The 20,263-nt window shown below is 56.5% G+C and overlaps 2 protein-coding genes across 6 annotated transcripts; one reads left to right on the top strand and one right to left on the bottom strand.

Moving 5' to 3' along the window:
* Window positions 1-191: 191 nt before the first annotated feature.
* On the bottom strand, window positions 192-9,585 carry Odad3 (outer dynein arm docking complex subunit 3). Of its 3 annotated transcripts, XM_027955389.3 has the most exons (13): window positions 8,866-9,584; window positions 6,963-7,084; window positions 6,803-6,880; window positions 4,996-5,166; window positions 4,790-4,891; window positions 4,583-4,708; window positions 4,287-4,409; window positions 3,592-3,744; window positions 2,231-2,391; window positions 1,990-2,146; window positions 1,245-1,400; window positions 716-800; window positions 192-544 (listed from the first exon to the last, which is right to left on the bottom strand). In XM_027955389.3, exons 1-13 carry the CDS (start codon window positions 9,110-9,112, stop codon window positions 426-428), a joined length of 1,800 nt encoding a protein of 599 aa, XP_027811190.2. In that variant the 5' UTR covers window positions 9,113-9,584; the 3' UTR covers window positions 192-425. The 3 variants fall into 3 exon arrangements, with proteins under 3 accessions (XP_027811190.2, XP_027811191.2, XP_071458530.1); XM_027955390.3 differs by lacking the exon at window positions 1,245-1,400 and having other exon boundaries at window positions 8,866-9,585; XM_071602429.1 differs by lacking the exon at window positions 6,803-6,880 and having other exon boundaries at window positions 8,866-9,585.
* Window positions 9,586-9,669: 84 nt separating this feature from the next.
* Prkcsh (PRKCSH beta subunit of glucosidase II) lies at window positions 9,670-19,514 on the top strand. 3 transcript variants are annotated; one of them, XM_027955393.3, is made up of 18 exons: window positions 9,670-9,771; window positions 10,103-10,254; window positions 10,424-10,540; window positions 11,244-11,339; window positions 11,436-11,493; window positions 12,413-12,530; window positions 13,727-13,856; window positions 15,325-15,409; window positions 16,104-16,182; window positions 16,848-16,934; window positions 17,174-17,329; window positions 17,418-17,514; window positions 17,995-18,064; window positions 18,248-18,337; window positions 18,529-18,603; window positions 18,679-18,778; window positions 18,862-19,018; window positions 19,190-19,514. In XM_027955393.3, exons 2-17 carry the CDS (start codon window positions 10,179-10,181, stop codon window positions 19,006-19,008), a joined length of 1,581 nt encoding a protein of 526 aa, XP_027811194.1. In that variant the 5' UTR covers window positions 9,670-9,771; window positions 10,103-10,178; the 3' UTR covers window positions 19,009-19,018; window positions 19,190-19,514. The 3 variants fall into 3 exon arrangements, with proteins under 3 accessions (XP_027811194.1, XP_027811192.1, XP_027811193.1); XM_027955391.3 differs by having other exon boundaries at window positions 17,174-17,350; XM_027955392.3 differs by having other exon boundaries at window positions 9,701-9,775; window positions 17,174-17,350.
* The last annotated feature ends 749 nt before the right edge of the window (window positions 19,515-20,263 follow it).

Here is a 20,263-nt window from a genome sequence, read left to right as displayed (position 1 = left end):
AGGCCGAGTCCTCTGTCCTCAAGTGGTACGGCTGCTCCGCCCCAGGTGTGGGGGTATCCCTCGTGACTTTATGCATCAGCTGATAGGAGTCATCATGCCCCAGGTTGGAAGGAAGGGGCTGTCTGCGGCCCCTTTATGGGACGATGTCTTTTCAGTCGTGCAGGGGGTCAAGAAGAGGTGAATACCCAGGAGGCTGGTCAGTGACCTTTATTACGCGATTCTGAGGCCAGCGCTGACCCACCTCGGGAGATTTACTGTGGGAACATCTAGTCCGGCCCCCTCTCCTCCGGGCTGCTACTGGCCTGCTAAGCTCCCCGTCCGGGCCTCATCCAGCCCTTGAAGGGGCCCCATGGACCCGTGACTGGACCCAGAGGAGTCGGGGGCTCTGAAGGGGGATGGAGGCTCCAGATGGGCAAGATGCGAATCTAGGACCTCCGCGAGCGGCTGCGCTTCTTGCTGCGGGTTTCGATTAATTTCTGGGAGCGGATCTTGAGTGAAGCGCGGCTCACCACTATGCTGTCCTCCTCCTCACTCTCCTCTTCGTCTGCGAGGGCACGGGGCGATGGGGCGATGGGGCGATGCGGCTCCCCAAGCTCAAATCAGACTTTCCTCCCCAGCCATCACCACCCTACCCACCTCCACCTTGGACCTGAGCCCATGCTCAGACCACCTCTGGCCGCTCCAAACCCCACCCCCTTTTCCCGCCAGCACTGACCGAAGAACTTGTCCTTGGAACTGGCAAGGTGCAGGGGGATGCGAGTGTTGTACTGGGGCAGCTTTCCTTCCAAGGTGGCATAGAACTAAGTGGAGGGGGTAGAGGAGGAGGTGAGGGCGAGGCTGGGGCCCCAGGGAAGTTCCTCTCCCCTCCTCCATGCCGATTCGAGACCACTACCCACTCCTATTTAGTTTTCCTCCAGCCCGGCTGCGTCCCTCATTCTCACCAGACACTCCGATGCCCAGCTGCACCCACTTGTCACTCAGGCCCACCGCGGGTCTTGGGACCCTGCCCCTAAGTCTCTGGATGCCCACCCTGAATCCCCCAGTCTCGCCCTCTGGCTTCGCGAGACCCACTGCAGCTCTTTCGGCTCCTCTCCCTTTTGTAAAAGGCTCACTCCACACACCAAAACCGTTGTCCCTAAGACCCCTTTCCAGCTCCTGAGCTTCTCCAACTTGGCCTCCTAAAGGCTGCCCCGCCCCCTCAGCCCCAGGGTCTCCTGGGTCCTGCCCCGTGGCTTCAGGGGCACCTCGCGGTCGGCGATGTGACGCCGCATCTCCGGCACATCGTGGCTCTCGAGCTGTGCCTGCAGTTTCAGCAACTTTTCCTCCACGAGGCCCAGCAGGTTCTGCAGATAGTCCCCAGCGTTGGGATCTAATTCCTTTCCCGCAAAGCGGCCGTTCTCCTGCGGCCAGCGAGAGCCAGGTCAGTTGCAAGAGGCTGGGCCACCAAGCTGGGGTTTTCCCTCAGAGACTGGGCTGCAGAGGGGAGGAGCCACCCCCTGGGCTGGTGCTTACCCAAGGCGCCCGGACTCTGAAATCAAAGGCCACGCCTTGAGGGCGGGTCTCTGAACGCCAGAGGCATAAAAAGGGTGCGGGGAGGCCTCTTGGTGAAGGGTAGAAGAAACGCCAGGAAGGCAGTAGCGACCTTCTGAAAAAATGGACTTGTGCAACGATAGGGTGGGGCTTCTCCTGTCTCAGGCCGCTCCAGGATTGGAGGAGGGTCTCTGAGGTTTGGGGTGGAGGAAGAGTAGGCCTTTCCCATGGGGAGCGGAGCTTGAGGCAGGTCAAGGTATCTAAAATCCTAGGCCTCTTGGGGGTAGAGAGGGCTTCACCAGGGATATGGGGCGGGGACTCCGATGAGTGGGGAGGGGCTTTCCTGTAGGCGGAGCTCTTGACATCCTGGGTTCCCTGGGCCTAGGCGGCGGTACCCCCAAGCTTGACTGAACCTCTAAAGTCCTAAGAGGCTCTGAACCGTTCGAGGGCGGGGCCTACCACTTTGACGTGATTCAGCTTGCTCGCCAGGTGCTCAAGGTTTTCCTTAGTCGTCTGCATCGCCCTCAAGGTGCGCTCCAGCTGATCCTGTGCGTCAGCATGTCGCTGCCCTTCCATCTTGAGGTTCTCCTGCATCTCAGTTTGCATCTTCTGCTGGCTGCAGGGAGGGGAGGAGAAGTCACCACCCGGGCACTGCCGACCCCGCCCTCCCTCCGGCCTCCCTTGAGCACCCTGGCCTCACCTCACCATCATGGCCTCCCCAGAGTACTTGAGGTCTTCGAGCTCCTTCTGTAACCGCTGCTTCTCTTCCTTTAGCCTCATCAGCGTCTGTTGGTTCTCACTCTTAAGAGCCTCCAACTGAGCGAAGGTGTCGCCCTGGGCCACAAACCGCCGCACCACGGACTGCGGACCACCCAGCCCCAGTCAGAGCCTAGGGAGGCACAGGCCTGCTCCGTCTCCTCTCCTTCCTCCCCACCACACAGGATAAGTGGTCTAAGCTGGTGGCTTCTGCAAACTGATGTATGGGGGCAGTGTGGGTCGGACTCAAGAGTGTACAAAATCCCGGACAAATCATCTTTCTTGCGCCCCTGTCTACATTTGAGCTGGCCAAAATCGATATAGAGTGGGGGACAGAGCAGCGGTGAGCATAGCTGCTTTCCAAAATTAACGTGCCAGCAACTTCTGGCAGGGAATCTCATCCATTCTCACTAGTAATACTGGCGTCTGGGGAGCCATCCGCTCACTGGACCCACTTCTGAAAAGGGCTTTGCCTTGGTGCCCCAGATGATCCCATATTTGGGAGTTCAGGGCCTCCTGGGGATCAACTCCTTGGGAGCAGCGGCAAGGTCACAGAGAACCCAAAAGGTACAGACTAGTGTTCCTCAGTGGAAACCAGGCACTTTAAGGGGACACAGGAGCCTTGAAATTTTTTCAAGCCAGGCACGGTGGCACACGCCTGAAATCCCAGTGGTTTGGGAGGCTGAGGCAGAAGGATTGAGAGTTCAAAGCCAGCCTCAGGGAGCTGGGGTTGTAACTCAGTGGTAAAGCCCTTGCCTCGCATGTGTGAGGCCCTGGATTCGATAAAAATAAACAAATAAAAATAAAGATATTGTGTCCGTCTGCAACTAAAAAAAAAAGTATTAAAAGAAAAATCCAGCTTCAGCAACTTAGCAAGATCCTATCTCTAAATAAAATATATTTAAAAAGGGTTGGGGATGTGGCTCAGTGATTAAGTGTCCCTGGGTTCAATTCCTGGTATCAAAAAAAAGGAAGAATAAGAAGAAATTTTTCAAAGAGGACAACTGTAAAATGTGAGAGACAGGACAAGACCAGTCCTCCCCCAGGGGGCAGGCCAAAGAAGTCAGTGCAGGGGTAAGACAGGAGGAGAGGAAGCGGTGCAGGCAGTCCTGTGGGTCTTGTGTAAAGGGCAGCAGTTTCTCCGGTCGGCCGGTAGCTGAGGGGAAAGGGGTGTCTCTCATGAAGAGAGCAAGTGCGTGCGCAGAAGCCTAGGCCAGCGAGAGGGGAGGCGGAGTGTGGCGGTCTCCCTCCCCGGGACGCGGCTGGGGTCCGTCTGGGGAGGGAGGGGGCTACTGCAGCACTCACGTGCGTTTCTGCTACGCCGGTGGCGTCCTTGACCTTGCCGAAAATTGTCTCCATTTGGTACATGTTCCAGCGCCGTCGCAGCTCCTCGTCCTTGGCGCGCAGGTGGTCCTGGAGGGTGTCGTCCGACTGCAGCAGTATGTGCTCCCGCTGAGTCTGCTCTTGGAGTGAGTCAAAGCCAGGGTCAGTTGGTGGACTGAGGTTTGGGGCCAGGGCTGGGAGGGGACTGGGTTCAAACTGGGGAGTGGGGGCCATGCAAAGACCTGGAGCCAGGTAAGAACACTTGGGCGGGGATCAGGAGGACTCGGCAGGAGGTGGCTTCAGAGCCAGCACAAAGGGGAGGAGTCGAGAGAGGGGCGGACTATCAGCAGGGTTAGATTTAGGTCAGAGAAGCCCGGTCAGAAGGGGGAAGGATAAGCGGAGACCAGAGAGTAAGGGGAGGTTCTGGCAGCGCCAAAATGGGGCACTTAGGTGGGAGGGAAGGAGAGAGGAGGGCAGAATGTGGATGTGGTGGATGTGGGAGGAACCCTCGCATCAAGTGGAGGTGGAGTCAGGGAGGGTGGGGGGGTTAGAAGAAATGTCTAGAGTAGGAAAGGGTCCAGGGTGAGGGCTAATGGGGACATGACTGGGAAGGGACAAGGCCAGGTCGTGTTGGGTGTGGGCTGATCACGAAGCCCTGCATCCCTGGGTGCGCCCACCTTGCGCTCCATGCGCTCGTTCTGCAGTTTCTTCTCCTCAGCACGCTTCTTGCAATCACTTATGAAGCGCTCACGGCTCTTGCGTTCTCGAATCACGGTCTCCTCCAGATACTGCAGTTGGTTCTGGAGGGCGAGCAGAGGGGCAGCTGGTACCCATGTCCGCTGGAGGCAGAGCGCACAGGCCCCGGTAAACACTGCCGGGACAGGTCGGCAGGGTGTGGTGGACAGACAAGAGCGGCTCAGGCGAGGCTGGGTTCAGATTCTGGGGGAGGAGACCTTGACAGGTGGGCTGGCACCTTGGCAATGTCCCGTGCGTTGAGGGCCTCCTGATTCACCACGTGCAGTTCCTCCACCTCCTGTTTGGTTCTCACCACCTCAGCCTCCATGGAGTCCAGACGGTTGTCCAAGTTGAGGCTCTCCTCCTGGGCATGGGAGTGGGACAGGTCTGTGACTGTGGTTGGGGCAGACCTGCCCTCCTCCCGCCAAGCAGGCCTAGTGCCTACCTGGAGATAGGCCTTGAGCTGCAGGTACACATTGGTAATATGTTCTGCCTCTTCCGCCTTCATCCGGGCCTTCTCCAGGCGGTTCTCCAGGTTCCTCAAGGTCTAGTGGGCAGCAGGGATGGCTGAGTCCCCTCCCTCCTCCATTCCTCCCCCGGCCCCAGCTCCCCAGGCCTGGCCTTGCGCCTCCTTATGCGAGGAGGCCCTACCTTGGCCTCCTCCGTGTTGCAGTTCTGTGCCTCGGTCAGCTCTAGCTGGCGAAGGCTGTGCTGCAGCTGGAGCTCCTCCAGCCGCTTCTGCCTCAACACCACCTGGTGTCGCAGGGCATTTACCTGCTTCACCTTCTCGCTCAGCTGGTGGTCCAGGTGCTCCAGGGCCTGCTGCAGGAGGACAAGTGCAAGAGCAGGGGTCTGAGTCTTTTAGTTCCTCCCTTCTCCCACAGAGTGGCCTTGATCTCCCTTTTTTAAAATTTTCATTTATTTATTTAATTTTTTTGTAGTTGTAGATGGGCAGAATGCCTTTATTTTGTTAACTTTTATGTGGTGCTGAGGCTCGAACCCAGTGCCTCACACATGCTAGGCAAGCACTCTACCACTGAGCCACAGCCCCTTCATCTCCCTTCTTATCAGTGTCCCTGCAGATTTTCTTTGATGGACTCAATCTCCAAATTTCCTCCCACCTCCCTGGCCATTCAGTCTCTGGTCTCTGTGTCTTTTGTTTTCGGAGAGAGGTAGTCGCAGACTCTCCTCCTGGTTCATACCCTCCCCACTGGTGATCTTACACAGTCTCAGGGGCTTAGAGGCCATCTCTACACTGAAGACACCTAAACTAAGCCTCCCCTTATGCCCACATGCATACTCTCAAAATCATCCCTTCCAAAAGCACCTGATTGTCTCACCAACGCGTCCTTCTGCCATTTTTCCCATCTGGGCTTATGGTAGCTCCATTCATACTCAAACCCCAAATCTTGCTGGGGGGGTAACTCAGTCATAAAATGTCTGCTTAACTGGGTTCAGTACCCAGCACCAAAAACAGACAAAAAAAAAAAAATCCCCAAACTTTGATGCCATCAAAGTTTTTTTCTCCCACATATATCTCATTTGTTAGCAAATTCTCTCTTATCTCTGTCAGGTTTCCCCGGAGGCATCTATTTCCTTCAACCTCTACCCTTTTGGTAGTAGTGCAGGCCAAAGCATCTTTCACCTGGATGACTTCTCCTCTTGCCTCCCCTCCTGTCTTGTTGAAGTCTATTTTCCACTTCAAGGAACCATGACACCCCATGTCATGGTTGAGGCCAGGATGGGTCTCCCTGCCTTGCCTCACTCTTCCCCAGCTATCCTGGTCTTCACCTGGTCTCCACACTCAATGCTTCTTCTTACCTCAGGGACTTTGCACTTGCTGTTCCCTCTGCCAGGAGTTTTTTTCCCAGATTTTTTTCTAATGTTCCATTCCCAGCTCAAATATCACCTCGTTTGGAAAGAGGTCTTTGCTGACTTCACTCCCAATCTGAAGTACCAGTTTTTGCCCTTCTCTAGTAAATGACACTACTTTATTTATTTCTCTTATAATTGCTGGAAATTCCTTTGTTCTTACCTCTGTTGTTCAGTTTTCCCCCCCTAAGAGATGAGGTCTCTAGATTGCTCAGATTGGCCTCAAACTCCTGGGCTCAAGAGATCCTTCCGCCCAGCCTCCCACATGGCTGGGACTATAGGCTGTACCACCATGCCCAAATTTTGGAGGAGGTTTTGTTTCATTTTGGGTCTTGTTGGTCAGCTTCTCTACTAGAATATGAGCTTCTTGGAAGGGAGACTTGATCTGTTTTGTCACTGCATGGTCCCCGACACCTAACACCATGTCAAACACAGAGCCAGTGCTTAATAAAGATTTCTTCCAGGAGTAAATGATTGGCAGCCGGTGTAGGGAAAGGTCTGGAGAGGTGGAAAGTGGCAGCAGGAAGTCCAGTGAGAAGGGTACCCAGGATGGAGACAAGGGAGCTGGTCAGTGGGTGAGGCAAACCTGGCCTGTCCTGTTCTTCAGGTATGGCTTCTCTGATTTCCATTCTTGAATTACTGCCTGGACCACTTTCTCATCTCCCTGCAAGGACAGGAGCCCGTCACCCCTCACTCAGGCCACCTGCCTGCCCCCAGCACCCAGCCACCCACCTCTTCACCCTAACCTGAAGCAAGTCCGTCAGTTGCAGCTGGAGAATCTTGGTCTCCTCTCGGAGCTGGCTGATGGTGTCCTGGTTCTTCTTGATGTTCCACTGGGAGCTCTCATAAAAGGCTTTCCGGTCACTCTCTGGGGGCAGGTGAGGTGGGCAGACACAAGCTCAGTGTCATTAGGTAGGCGGATGGGACTTCCCAGAGGGAAGATCTTCTTGCAATCAATCTTCAACTTAATATTATAATGATACTTGAAGATGGAGAGAAGATGGTTAACCGGCACAGGGAAATAACTTCCAACGTTTTCTAGTACTGTAGGATAACTATGGCTGACAGCAAGTCAACTGTACATATCAAAATGGTACAGAGGATTTTGGGTGTTCTCCAAAGAAATGACAAATGTCTGTGAATATGCCAATTACCTTGATGGGTACACATTGTGCACATACCTTGAAATGTCTTACCATCCCCTCAAAATACATGTTAAAGTAGTTTGTTTTCAGGTCTTATTTATGTGTTGGATGCTGGACTCAGGTCTTTCCAGGTACTCAATATCACATGCCAGTAAGTACACATCATACCCATTTCACAGATGAGAAAACTAAGGCTCAGATTGGTTTAAATTGCTCAACATCACAAGCAATCTTGCTCCTGCATCCACACCTTCAACAGCTATTCAAGATTATCTCCTTCTCCTCTCTCTTTTTTTTTTCTTTTCCAGAACTGGGGACTGAACCCAGGAGTGCTCTACTACTGAGCTACATCCCAGCACTTTTAAGTAAATTTTGAGACAGGGTCTTGCTAAATTTCCCAGGTTGGCTTCAAACTTTTCATCTTCCTGCCTCAGCCTCCCAAGTACCTGGGTTATAGGTGTGGGCCACCGCCCCCCAGAAATATTATTTCTTAGTAAAAACCAATAATGATTTACACACTAGGATTTCCCAAATATCTGCTCAACTGATGTTTTGGCTGAATAATTTGCTGTGGGAAGCTGCTGTGTGCCTTGTAGGATGTTAAACTGTATCCTGGCTTCGACACAATAGATGTCAGGAGCAGCTGGTCTCCAGCAGTGTAACAACCAAAAATGTCTACAGACATTGTCAAATGGCCACTGGGAAGGACAAGATTGCCCTATCCATGAGAACTATTAGTTCTCACTTTATAATACTTTATCATATACCAGGCACCTTTCTAATCACTTTATACCAAGTAGCCACCTTGCCCTGTTACTATTTCCATTTTACAGATGGAAAAACAGCAAGTAGGGTTAATGTTAAATGGCCCGAGGTCAAACAACTATTAGGCAGAGTCAGTATTTGATCTAAAAAATTCTGGCTCTAGAATCTTTTTTTTTTTTACTACATGTGTGATATGGAAGAACCGAAATTACAGTAAATATGAAATACAATCCAGTCAGTTCACTCTCTTTTTGTTTCTGGCAGTGCTGAGGATTGAACTCAGGGATCACACATGCTAGGCAAGCACTATTACCACTATTACCCAACCCCTACCCCAGTCAGTTCTGAGCTCATAAGTTTGAAAAGAGAGATGAGAAAAACCATGAATGCGTATGAGTGTTTCTTTTCGTTTTGTTTTTGTTTTGGGTACTGGAAATTGAATCCAAGGGCGCTTTACCACTAAGCTCCAGCTCCAGCCCTTTCTACTTTTTATTTTGAGACAGGGCCTCGTTAAGTTTCTGAGGCTGGCCTCAGACTTGGGATCCTCCTGCCTTAGCCTCCCAAGTCGCTGGGATTGGAAACTTGCTCCACCAAGCCCGACAGAAGCGTGAGTTTTTGCCTCCAGAAACTGTCCACCTAGATTCATACTAGTGAAACTCCTTTGTCACACCATGCCTAGTCAAACTGGGTGGTCACTGTTGACCCTCGATCCTTCTGGCGTCCTCTGGAGCCATCTTACCTAATAGTTGAATCTTCCTTTGCAACTCAACCACCTGTGCGTGCACAGAAGTCTTCACCGCCCCGCGGAGGGATTCTGCCTTGGAACTGCGTGCGGGCCAGGCCTGTGCTCGCGTAGCGTGCTTGCCTCGGGGATAGCCATACTTGGCCTGAGACTTACTGCCCTTGGCTTTGGAAGAAGGTGTAGAGACCTGGTCCTGAGCAGTCAGGGCGTTGAGAGAGGCCGCCCTGCACAGGGGAGACGTCATGACTGGGTTGGGGCCAAGGACTGCTAGGAGCTAGAGGGGCAATAGGAGTCCGCTGCTCCGGTTCGGGATCCGTCAGCTCTGGTTCCTCGGGCGCCTGGAATGCACTTACCGACGGCTTGGCTGGCCCTCTCAGCATCTCGCGGTTGCTAGGTAACCTCCTCCCCCCTCCTCCCTCCGAAGTTCCCATGGAGATCGCCTGCGTTCCACCCTACGACTCTCATTGGCTGATGACGCGCAGAAGGACGGTCTCTGAAGGGGACGAGGCCTAGCCGCGATGCAATCACGTGTTCATCGCATTTTTTTTTTTTTTTCCTTTTTCTTCTCCCGCTGGGGGTTCACCGGCATTTTTCAGGAACTTTCTATTCCGGTTGCAGGAGCCGCCACTCCCAAGATGGAGGCACTCTGCGCCGCCATTAAGCGCGATTCTTCTGATCTATCGTCTCTTAAGACTTAACAGTCCTGCCCAAGATGGCCGTCTCAGTTCCGGCACCCGCTTGTTAGCCACACCCAACATGGCTTCCGTGAGCTGTCGTTCTCCCAGGAGCATGGTGGGACCGGAAGTGATGCTTCCTAGACTTTTCCGCTTTCTTTTTACAGCAGGATCCCTGGCCGCTGGGCAAGGGGGGTGCGGGTGTTACTGACCTTTGCCTCGGCCTCGTGTAGGTGATGGACTAGTGGGTGGGAAGGCAGTCTAATTTCGTACAAGGGGCAACTAAGGGGTGTTTGCGCAGTGGGTGGGGGAAACTGTTAGCCCTTTGGGCCTATTGGCGGGAATCGGATTGCCCACTTGGCCTCGGCACAGGGAGCGGAGGTTTTCAGTTGCCCGCCCCTGATTTGAGCAAAGTGAGACTCTCTTCGACTGGCCAGGACTGGGGAGTCGTCTGCTCCCTGCTCCCAAATCGGAGCTCGTATTGCCCAGAGGCGGTGGAGGAATCCAATGGGCTGGAAGTAGCCCTCTCCTGCTGACCAGTTGTCCCATTCTTGCCGCAGCGTGGGGACGCGGTACATCTCCCCGCAGCCTCCTTCCTCCCGCAGAACCCGCTTCCGGCCTTACAGCCCCTGCGGGATGTTGCTGCTGCTGCTTCTGCTGCCCCTCTGCCGGGCAGTGGAGGTCAAGAGGCCCCGGGGCGTCGCCCTTACCAGTGAGTTTGCTGGAGGTGGGGGTCGGGCGTGGGAGGAGCCTACCCGTGGCTCCTGGGGTGGGCCTTTGCAACATTCTACCTCACTTTACCTGTGACGCAGGCTCAACCAGGGGGTGGGCGTGGCAGAGGTGGTATTCTGTTGAGGTTTCTCTCCTTCTTTCCTCTCTAGACCATCACTTCTATGATGAGTCCAAGCCTTTCACCTGCCTGGATGGCTCAGCCACCATTCCTTTTGATCAGGTCAACGATGATTACTGCGACTGCAAGGATGGCTCAGACGAGCCTGGTGAGCTCCCTACATCCCCCCACCTCCCTTTCACCTCCCTTTCACCTCATTTAGTGAGCACTGCTGAGCGCCAAGGCCCCATAAGATGATGGAGAGAAACCCAGTCCTGCCTTCCCATGGCTTCCAGGAAGCAGGCACGGAAACCTGGCCGATGTTGGGCTGGGGGCATTGTTCAGTGGTAGAGTGTGTTTACCATACTAGAGGTCTGTCCTGGGTTCCATCCCAGCACTACATCCCGCCCCCAAGAAAAAAGAAAACAGAAATCAGGTCCTGCTGTTTCGACCAGGGCAGTAGATGGTGATGTGGAAGCCCAGAGAACCCTGCCCTTCCAGGACATTCTGGAGATCAGGAAAGGCTTCTCAGGGGAAGTGAGTGTTCAGGAGAATCCTGAAGGAGCTGCAGATGGAGAGCCTACATTCTACAACCCCTCAGAGATGGGACTCAGGGACAGTCTGGCTGGGGATGGGGCGAAGACAGAAGAGGAGCCGGCAGGGCCGGGTTTTGAAGGGCCTCAGAGGAGAGAGGCAGCAGGGAGCACTGGAGAGTGTTGTTTTAGGCCTCGAGTGTGCAGCTCTGACCTTCCCTTGGTTGTTCCCACCTTTCTGGTGCTTTCTGTGTCCCGGGGGTCCAGGGCTGTGGGCACAGATGACAGTTAGGCACCTGGCTGGGTGAACTCAGCAGGCCCTCTCTGCCTTCACCACAGGCACAGCTGCCTGTCCAAATGGCAGCTTCCACTGCACCAACACTGGCTACAAGGCCCTGTACATCCCCTCGAACCGGGTCAACGATGCAATATGTGGTGAGTATGGAGGCCCTGGCATGGGGAAGGAGGCAGTGGTGGCCGGTGGGTGGAGGCACGGCCAGCTCTTGATCTTGGCCCCCACCTCTACTTCAGACTGCTGTGACGGGACAGATGAGTACAACAGTGGCATCATCTGTGAAAACACCTGCAAGTATGTGATAACAGTACCCTCCCTATTGTCACCCCTCACCACCTTGCTGGGCCACACCCCTTGCTTGTGCTGGCTCCCTCCTCTTTTGCTCACTCTGTGCCAGGCAGGTGTTTTCTGAACCCTCCATCCCTGGCTCTCCCTGTAACCTCAAAGCAGGTGCGATTGTTTCCTTATCCAACAGATGAGGAGACTCAAGTGTAGGAAGGGAAAGGATTTCTCCAGGGCCACCTGTTAGCAGGTAGCAGAGCTGGAACTTGATAGCTCCACTGGAACTCCTGCTCCGTTTTTAATTGCCACATGCTAGCGTGGGGCCTGAAATTTAAACGTGGGTGATGTGAGCAACAGAACTGGGTCAAGTATGAGGCAGTGGGGAGTAGGGAGGACTGTGGCATCTACCAGAACAGCCACTCTCAACTCCTGTCTTTGGTAGGTGGGTGGGAGGGCTGTGTCAGGTATTTTTTGTTTTTATTTTTATTTATTTTTTATTGTGCTGGGTTAGTTTTGCAAGGAAGCTAAGACTCCCAACACTTATATATAAGTTCTCTTGACTTTAGGTCTTCTAAGTAGAGAGTGGCTTGAGCAAAGTTCAATTTCTGTCAGTTCCCTTTCAGTCTAGGAGTCTGTGATTTCTGTCCTTTCTTTCCTTTGTCTCTTAGGAACCACCTCCAAGCCCTCAGTCTTCAATACTCCCTAGTACCTCCCCTTGACCCCAAGATTGTGCACTGTCCCTCCTCTCAAGGACAAGGGATGAGGGGCACCAAAGTTGGGAGCCTGGGGGTGGAGGAGCATTTGCTGGCTCATCCTTAGCACGATGTGTGAGCGTGTGGGGTTGGCAGGTGCATTCAGCTCTTCTGGAAGAGGGCAATGGGGTATGCCCTGTGTGCTCCCTGGTGGTGCCTATGTGTCCCCTCTACCCCAGAGAGAAGGGCCGCAAGGAGAGAGAGTCCCTGCAGCAGATGGCAGAGGTCACCCGTGAAGGGTTCCGCCTGAAGAAGATCCTTATTGAGGATTGGAAGAAGGCCCGGGAGGAGAAGCAGGTGAGGCACCCTTGGAGGCTGACTTGGGACATTCTGGGCCTTGAGGCCTAGAGGGGTGGGCTGGCAGTGCTCGTGGGGTTTGTACCTGCCCCTAAACAGGGTCCTGGGGCAAGTTGCCACCTGTCTGCCCCTTGCTCTGCTCAGGTGAACAGCACTGAGCATTTAGTCTTTGGCAAAGTGAGGCAGTCAGCTCAGGGGTCAGCCAAGGCCAGACACTGGACTGAAGTGAGCTTCCAGGGTCTCTGCTGTCTCTTAGGGACAGGAGGCCTCCTTTCTGCATCCTTGGTCTATGGTGCCACTGTCTATAGAATGAGTTGATGATCGGGGACTTCCCAGTTTTGGGGCTGGGCCAAACAAGGTGATATGGGTCAGCAGCACCTGCCAACCCCTGAACCACTATTGATGGTGACCATGATGAGCTCTAGCTGGGGCAGAGTTGTTCAGGGAGGTAAGGATTCTGCCTGCCTCTACGTGGGGATATCGATGGTTTCCTGGCCTGTCCCCCAGTGTCTCCATCTTTTTCATGTATGTGTGTGGTGCTGGGGACAGAGCACAGGACCTCACACATTCCAGGCAAGCGCTCTACAACTCCTCAGCCCTTGTTTCTTCTTAAGGTGTAGGAGTACAAGGCGTGTCAGGCACTGGCAGGAGGCTAGGGCCAGACCTGGACCGCCCAGGGGAGAGACAGACAGTGAAGGGAAGTTTGGGAGCTTTGCAGCATAGAGGTGGGTCTTGCCATGCTCTCCCCCCCAGAGAAGGAGGTCTCTATCTAAACCAAAAGCCCTAGGATAATTTGGACTTAGCCATGGAGAATGTTCCAGGGTAAAGGAACAGCATGTGTGGGGGTCTGAGTGCTGTCAGGGGGTTGGAGCTGTGAGTTTTAAGATGAGGGCAGGACAGAGAGGGCTGGAGAGCAGGCAGGGCCTTGTGGGCTGCATCAGGGTGTTTGGGCTCCTCTCCAGAGGCAGGGGGAGACCCAGGTGTCTGAAAGGTCTCTTTTTCCAGGAAACCAGGGAGTAGGAGATATGGGGGTGGGGAGAAGCAGGTGGATTCTGGATGTCCCTTGAAGGCATACTGGCAGTGTCCTTCCCAGCCCTGGGGCCACGGCCTTCTCTAGTGGATTAGAGGCAGGGAGGTTGCTTTAAGAAGCGGGCAGACCTGAAGGAGAGCTGGCCTTTTTGCCTTCTGCCTCCCAGAAAAAGCTCATTGAGCTACAGGCTGGAAAGAAGTCTCTGGAAGACCAGGTGGAGTTGCTTCGGGCAGTGAAGGAGGAGGCTGAGAAGCCAGAGAAGGAGGCCAAAGAAGAGCACCGGAGGCAGTGGGAAGGTATGTCCAGGCTGGCCAGGGGCTCGTCTGCTCTTGGACGGGAGGAGGGCCTGAGCTAGGAGGCTCACTCCTGCTGTCCGTTGGCTGATCTCTGATGGTGGCAGCTCATTTCTCGTTGTCCTTGTGTTTTGGTCATCGTGTGGAAGACATTTTCAGGAATAGTTGTCAGCCTAGGTACTTTGTGCTTTTCTTTCTGTCTGATGCTTGGAACGCTGCCATTCAGAGACCCCTGAATCCAAGTTCAAGATTGGAGTTGTGCTCTCAGTCAGTGTGTGAACTGAGATATGTGCACCTGTTAGATTATGTCTCCCCATCCCCTGTGTGTGTGTGTGTGTGTGTGTGTTTTAATGTTTTAGTTGTCGTTGGACCCAATACCTTTATTTACTTTTACGTGGTGCTGAGGATCGAACCCAGGGCGCGCACATGCTAGACGAGTGCTCTACCGCTGAGCCCCAGCCCCAGCCCTTGTGTTTGTTTTTTCAGTGCTGGGTATTGAGCCCTAGGCCCCCAGGTGCTGGGCAAGCACTCTACCCCTGGGCCACAGCTCAGCCCTTGTGGAGTTTTCTGATCTAGCTTATGACTGACAGATAGCCTTGCTGAGTCTGTGGGGGCCCTGTTAGTCTCCTGACCTTGGACTTTGATTCCAGTCCCCTTTGCTCCCCAGGTCTCATCAAACAGACATCTGAATTTGCCAGGTCTGACAAAGTCCCTTTGGCAAAAATGACTTCTGTGTTCTGTATCTTCTTGCCCCTGCCATCCCTGTGGCCTTGGTTGGCGATTGTTGAAGCACTTCTCGCTGTTGGGTCGTGCTGCTGTGACTGGAGGTGCAAAGCCGTGGTCCAGGGTCTCCGTCTCAGTCCTCGACACCCCATGGAAGCGGGCTAGGAGGGGAGGGGGAGGAAACCCACTCTGTGCTAGCTGAGGGGCCGAGCCTTGCTGGTCGGCATTGGAGACGTGGTCCTTGCTGCTCATACTGGTAGCTGGGGTGTGGGTGGCCCTAGGAACCAGGGCAGCCCCTCTCTAAGGCCCTGCTGTGGGTCTCCGAGTCTCTGGGCCTCTGCTGCCCTCTTTCTTCCCTCCCTCTGCTGACAGGCTCTTTCCGATCTCTCCTAACCCATAGCTCATCCAGCCAGCCTGTCGGGCACCTGTGACTGCCAGGCTCCCCCCAGAGGCTAGAAACACAGCACTGAACCTGCGCCAGCCCAGGCCCTGGCGTCCATCCCTCCCGCTGCCCACTTCTCTTCTCCCCATCATGTCCCCCACCCCACATGCCCAGGCTTCACCTGTCCACTTCATTTCTTACCTGTCCTTTCCCTCCAGAGGACACGGACCTTTCTTTCTCTTGTCTACAGCTGTGTCCTTAGCACGCTGGACACACAGGGGGTGCTCAGTGGCAGACAAGGGCCGGTTTGGGACAGTGGGAGTGAGTGGGCGGGGCACAGGGTGACGAGAGCCGGCCCCTCCACAGAGCAGCAGGCCGCGTCCAGGGCCCAGCGGGAGCAGGAGCTGGCAGCCAACACCTTCCAGGAGCTGGATGACGACATGGACGGGGTGTGAGTGTGGCCCTGCCGCCTGCCCAGCTGGGGTCCCCCCGCCCATCTGCCTTGGGAAGCCGGCCAGAGCCTGCGCTGGCTTCACCTCTGGGGGTCTGGGCCAGACAACATCCTGTGGGGAGGGATGGCTTTCCCAGGGCCAGTTTGTCCCAGTACAAGTGGCGAAAGCCAGACCTGTGTGAGTTCTGTGCCTTTGAACTTGCTGAGTAACCCAGCAGATGGTGAAGGCTGGGCTTTGGGGAACCAAGGGGAGCTCAGAGCCCGGGAGGGAGAGGCAAGGGCTGCTGGGGGGCTGCTGGTCATAGGAGTGCGGGGGTGGCGTCCAGGCAAGCGTGGGTACCGGGCCTGGCTGGGTGGAGGTGCTGGGCAGTGGGCAGTTTTGATAAAACATTGAGTTGTGAGGGCAGAAGAAGGGACAAGCTGGTAAGGGTCAGAAAAAGGATCCTGTGAGTGTCCCCATGTCTCCAGCCTCCATCTCTGCTTTGAGCTGCGGGCGGGGGAAGGGGCGCTGGGCTTGCTCCTTCTGGCCTGGGGCCCCACTCCAGCCCTTGCCTCTCTCAGCCTCCTGCCCCGCCCCACTGGAGGTCCTTAGCGAAGCTCTGGGAACAGCACTGGCAGGCAGGAGCCGGCAGGCCCACCGGGCAGCTGGATAAGCCCCAGGGAGCCTCACCCCTCCCTGTCTTTGTCCCCACAGGGTCTCGGTGGCTGAGCTGCAGACCCATCCAGAGCTGGACACGGATGGAGATGGGGTGCTATCTGAAGGCGAGGCCCAGGTACTCAACCTGCCCACAGACCTGGTGACATCAGGACAAAGGAGTGGGCAGGCCAACGGGCAGCTCTGGTGGAAAGCTCCCTGTTGACCCCGGCCAGGGCTCTTGGGGCACCCAACCATAGCTGCTGCCTGGGCAGGCCAAGGTGGTGGCTGCCCAGGGTCACCTCTCCCCATCTGGTGGGGTCCAAGAAAGAGCCAGGGCAGGGGAGAGCCGGTTTCCCACTTCTGTCCCCACCCCGGGCATCCTGCTGGCTGGATACTCGGCTTGCCCTGCCCACCCGAGCCTTTGGCCCTGTCGTCCCTTCTACTCTCCAGCCTGGCCGCTGCTCCTTGTCCCTCTCTCTGTTCCTGCCCACTCCTGGGTCCTTCCCTGTCACCCCTTGGCTTTGGCCTCAGAGGCCTGGCACGTGGTGCTTGAGCTGTCTCTGGGTCTTTCTGCTCCTTCTGGCTCTTCTGTCCTTCTCCGGGGTCCCCAGGCCCAGCCCTGCCTTGCTCCCCAACAGGCCTGTGCTGCCCCCTTCCGGCCACAGCACCTTGCTTGCTGGATCTGGTCCCCAGGCCTCAGGGCCCCACAAGCTGGTGCCTGGCACCACTGTCCGAAGCCCCAGTGCCGGGTGCTTGGGAACGGGCAGTGGAAGCCCAGTCCTGACCCCACTTGCCAAACAGGCCCTCCTTGGTGGGGATGCACACACGGATGCCAGCTCGTTCTATGACCGTGTCTGGGCCGCCATCAGAGACAAGTATCGGTCTGAGGTCAGTATGGGAGGGGGAAGGGAGGCCGTCCTGCCCCTGCCCTGCCCCCACTGCCTCACAAAGGCATGGTCTCCAGTCCTGGCCCCCAGCCACCCTGGCCAGCTGGACAGTCCATGTGTCTTCTAGAGGCCCCCTCCTGTCATCTGTCCCGCCCTTCCTCTAGAAGGGTGGGGCCACTGGCCGTGATGGTGTGAGCAGGTGCCCCTGTCCTCAGCACCCGCCTTCTGCCTCCCTGCCAGGTGCTGCCCACGGAGCTGCCAGAAACTTCATCCCCTGATGTGTCGCAGCCCAAGGAGGAGCCGCAGCCATCAGTGCACTTGCTGCCCACAGAGGAGGAGGAGGAGGAAGAGGAGGAGGAGACGGAGGAGGAAGAGGAGGAGGAGGAGGAAGAGGAGGTGCAGGGGGAGCAGCCCAAGGTGTGTGTGGGGGCGCAGGGGGCAGAGGGGGTGGGGCCAGGCTGCTGCTGACGCTGCCCTTCCCCAGGAGGCCCCACCCCCACTCGAGACCCCGCAGCCGGCCAGCCCCACCGAGGAGGACAAGATGCCACCCTATGATGAGCAGACGCAGGCCTTCATCGACGGTGAGGCCCCGACCTGGGGGGAGGGCACTGGGCCCCCAGCCTGGGCCCTGTGGTCACCTCCAGCAGCCTGGCCCTGCCCCTTGGGAGTGGAGCCGGAGCTGAGCCCCACTATCTGCCTTTCCCAGCAAGGGCTGAGGCACCTGCCCTAGGATGGGATACCTCCCAGTAAGCCCCGCACACTGAGGCCTGCGAAGGCAGCCCATCCCGCCAGCCCCAGAGCTCTGCCTGTCTCCCCAGGGCTGCAACTTGTTTGTGTCACCCCTGCAGCCGCCAGCAGCGGGTGCGCTGGAGCCCGCCAGGTCCCTCAGGAGCCAGGCGTCTTAGCAGCAGGAGAGGCCTTCCCTAGGCCGCCTGGGTCCAGTCTGTTCCACCCTTGACCAAGTTAGACTAGGCAGCAGGGGGATGTTGTCTCGTCTGTGGCACCCCATTTTCCGTCTTCCTGGGTGGAGGTCACCACTCTGACCTCTGCTCCCTCCCCAGCTGCCCAGGAGGCCCGCAACAAGTTCGAGGAGGCTGAGCGGTCCTTGAAGGACATGGAGGAGTCCATCAGGTAGCCAGGCCTATGTCCAGGGGACGCAAAGCCACACCACCTGGCTCCCTAGAGGAGGCAGATCCCGGAGCCATGAGGCAGCTGGGCACTGGCGGGCCTGGCTTCTGTTGGGGGGTCCCCGAGTGGCAGCTCCCGTGTTGGTCCCTGTGTCCTTGGCTGCCCTTCACATGCCTCCCCTTCCAGGAACCTGGAGCAGGAGATTTCCTTTGACTTTGGCCCCCACGGGGAGTTTGCCTACCTTTACAGCCAGTGCTACGAGCTGACCACCAACGAGTGAGTCCTGGGCCGATCGGCCAGCGCAGGGGGCGGTGGCTGAGTGCAGGGGCGAGTGAGCCGGTGGCAGGGATGGGCTGCCCTCCTCATCGATGGGGACAGAGGCCAGGGTCAGTGTAATTTGAGGCTGTGAGCCCCTTGTGTGCAGGGGTTCCCATGACCCCTGACCCGTCAGCCCTGTCCCTCCACAGGTACATCTACCGGCTCTGCCCCTTCAAACTCGTCTCGCAGAAACCCAAACTCGGTGGCTCCCCCACCAACCTTGGGTGAGTGTCCCAGGCCAGGGCCTCCTCCCTCCCTCCTCCCCAGCTGCAGACCCTCAGCACCTTGCTCTCCCACAGCACCTGGGGCTCATGGGCAGGTCCAGACCACGACAGATTCAGCGCCATGAAGTACGAACAGGGCACGGGCTGCTGGCAGGGCCCCAACCGCTCCACCACCGTGAGTGCCCGACGCAGGGGGCTGTGGGTGGGAACCCACGCCTGGCCGCGCCCGCCCCAGCCTCCCACCTGCCTTTTTCCCAGGTGCGCCTCCTGTGCGGGAAGGAGACCGTGGTGACCAGCACCACAGAGCCCAGTCGCTGTGAGTACCTCATGGAGCTGACGACACCTGCAGCCTGCCCGGAGCCACCCCCAGAGCCACCTGCCGAGGGAGACCACGACGAGCTCTAGCTGGGCAGAGGTGGGCAGGGAGATGGGGTCTCTGCCCGCCTGAGTGTGGGGACATCGCGCTCTCCTGTCTCCATCTTCTTTCTTTCTGTTCTGCGATGCTGGGTGGAACCCAGGGCAGCTGCTTCCCCCAGCTGCACCCCAGCCCCTCCCTCATTCTAATTTGTTCTTTCTCCCACTCTAGAACCTCAAGGCAAGAAGCCAGCCCCCAGCAGTGCCGCCCACCTGCCCTTCACTCTGTGGACCAAGGCCTGCCCCCTCGGGTTCCTCCCCCTCCCGTGGGGCAGGAACCTGATGGGCTCCCCCTGCTCCAGGGGCCCAGGTGGGGCAGAGCCAACTCCCGGCCCGAGTGGCCTCCAAAGACGGGGTAAAGGAACTGGCCCTCATTGGTCCCCCACCCTGGTGGTGTGCCCCTCCATCCCATCCTGCCCCCCCCTTCCTCCCCTGGTGGGGACAGTGAATGACTTGACCTGTGTGACCTTGAAACAATAAATGTGACTTCTCTCCAAGCTTGGTGATGTCTGCTTGCTCTACCAGGGTGGGGTGAGCGAAGGGGACGCAGCCACCTTAGGTAGTGCCTGGCCTCCCTCATCATTAGGGGACACCGCAGCCCAAGAGATCCATGAAGATGGTCTTCAGGGAGTACAGTCCAGCAGCAGGGGGCTGGTAGACCCTGGGTCACTGTGGCCTGGGCTTCCATCTGTGCCAGTCTCATCCTCTCTGATCTTGTCTGTGCCATGGGTAGGCCAAGTTTCCCTCCCAGGGCAATGAGACCCCGGCCCCGAGAGGGACAGCAGCCTGTGCTCACCTCTCAGCACAGCAGCATGAGAGAACCTCACCCATCCCTGTTTGCCAGTGCACAGACACCCGAGACCTTAAGATTCTGAACTTTTATTTTTCTGGCATGAAAAGTACAAATAATTAAACAATTCCATGTAAAAGTCTGTTACCGCGGCCAGGCCTGGAATCCCGGTAATAAATAGTCTAAACGCAACGCAAAGTGTTCTTGTTGTTGTTTTTTTTTTTTTGTCTTTTTTTTTTTTTAACAGTTCTTTATCACCTCCAACATGGACTCTGTCGTGATTTGAAACCTTCCGAATAAATAACAGGATGAAGGGAGGGTTGGAGGGGCTGAGCCTCCTCCCCGCTGGCCCTGCCCCTGACCCCCAGGGACGTGGAAGACCGAGGCCCCCCTCTCCTGGGAGCCCTTGGCCTGGCCCCCTGGGGGGAGGGGCTGGCCTCCAGGGAGGGGGCCTGG

Source organism: Marmota flaviventris, chromosome 1 (assembly GCF_047511675.1).
Source record: "Marmota flaviventris isolate mMarFla1 chromosome 1, mMarFla1.hap1, whole genome shotgun sequence".
Taxonomy (NCBI): Eukaryota; Metazoa; Chordata; class Mammalia; order Rodentia; family Sciuridae; genus Marmota; species Marmota flaviventris.
Note: the sequence above shows the minus strand (reverse complement) of the source record. Positions and strands in the feature narration are given on the sequence as shown.

Bases quoted from the DNA above. Each gene is read 5' to 3' on its own strand.
- Odad3 (XM_027955389.3), bottom strand. From the start codon at position 9,112: ATGACGTCTCCCCTGTGCAGGGCGGCCTCTCTCAACGCCCTGACTGCT. The intron at 5,167-6,802 runs GTTTGCCTCACC...GTCCTCCTGCAG, and splicing joins TGAAGAACAGGACAGGCCAG to CAGGCCCTGGAGCACCTGGA. The intron at 2,147-2,230 runs GTGAGGCCAGGG...CCCTCCCTGCAG, and splicing joins GGGGAGGCCATGATGGTGAG to CCAGCAGAAGATGCAAACTG.
- Prkcsh (XM_027955391.3), top strand. From the start codon at position 10,179: ATGTTGCTGCTGCTGCTTCTGCTGCCCCTCTGCCGGGCAGTGGAGGTC. The intron at 15,410-16,103 runs GTGAGTGTGGCC...TTGTCCCCACAG, and splicing joins GATGACGACATGGACGGGGT to GGTCTCGGTGGCTGAGCTGC. The intron at 16,935-17,173 runs GTCAGTATGGGA...CCTCCCTGCCAG, and splicing joins GAGACAAGTATCGGTCTGAG to GTGCTGCCCACGGAGCTGCC.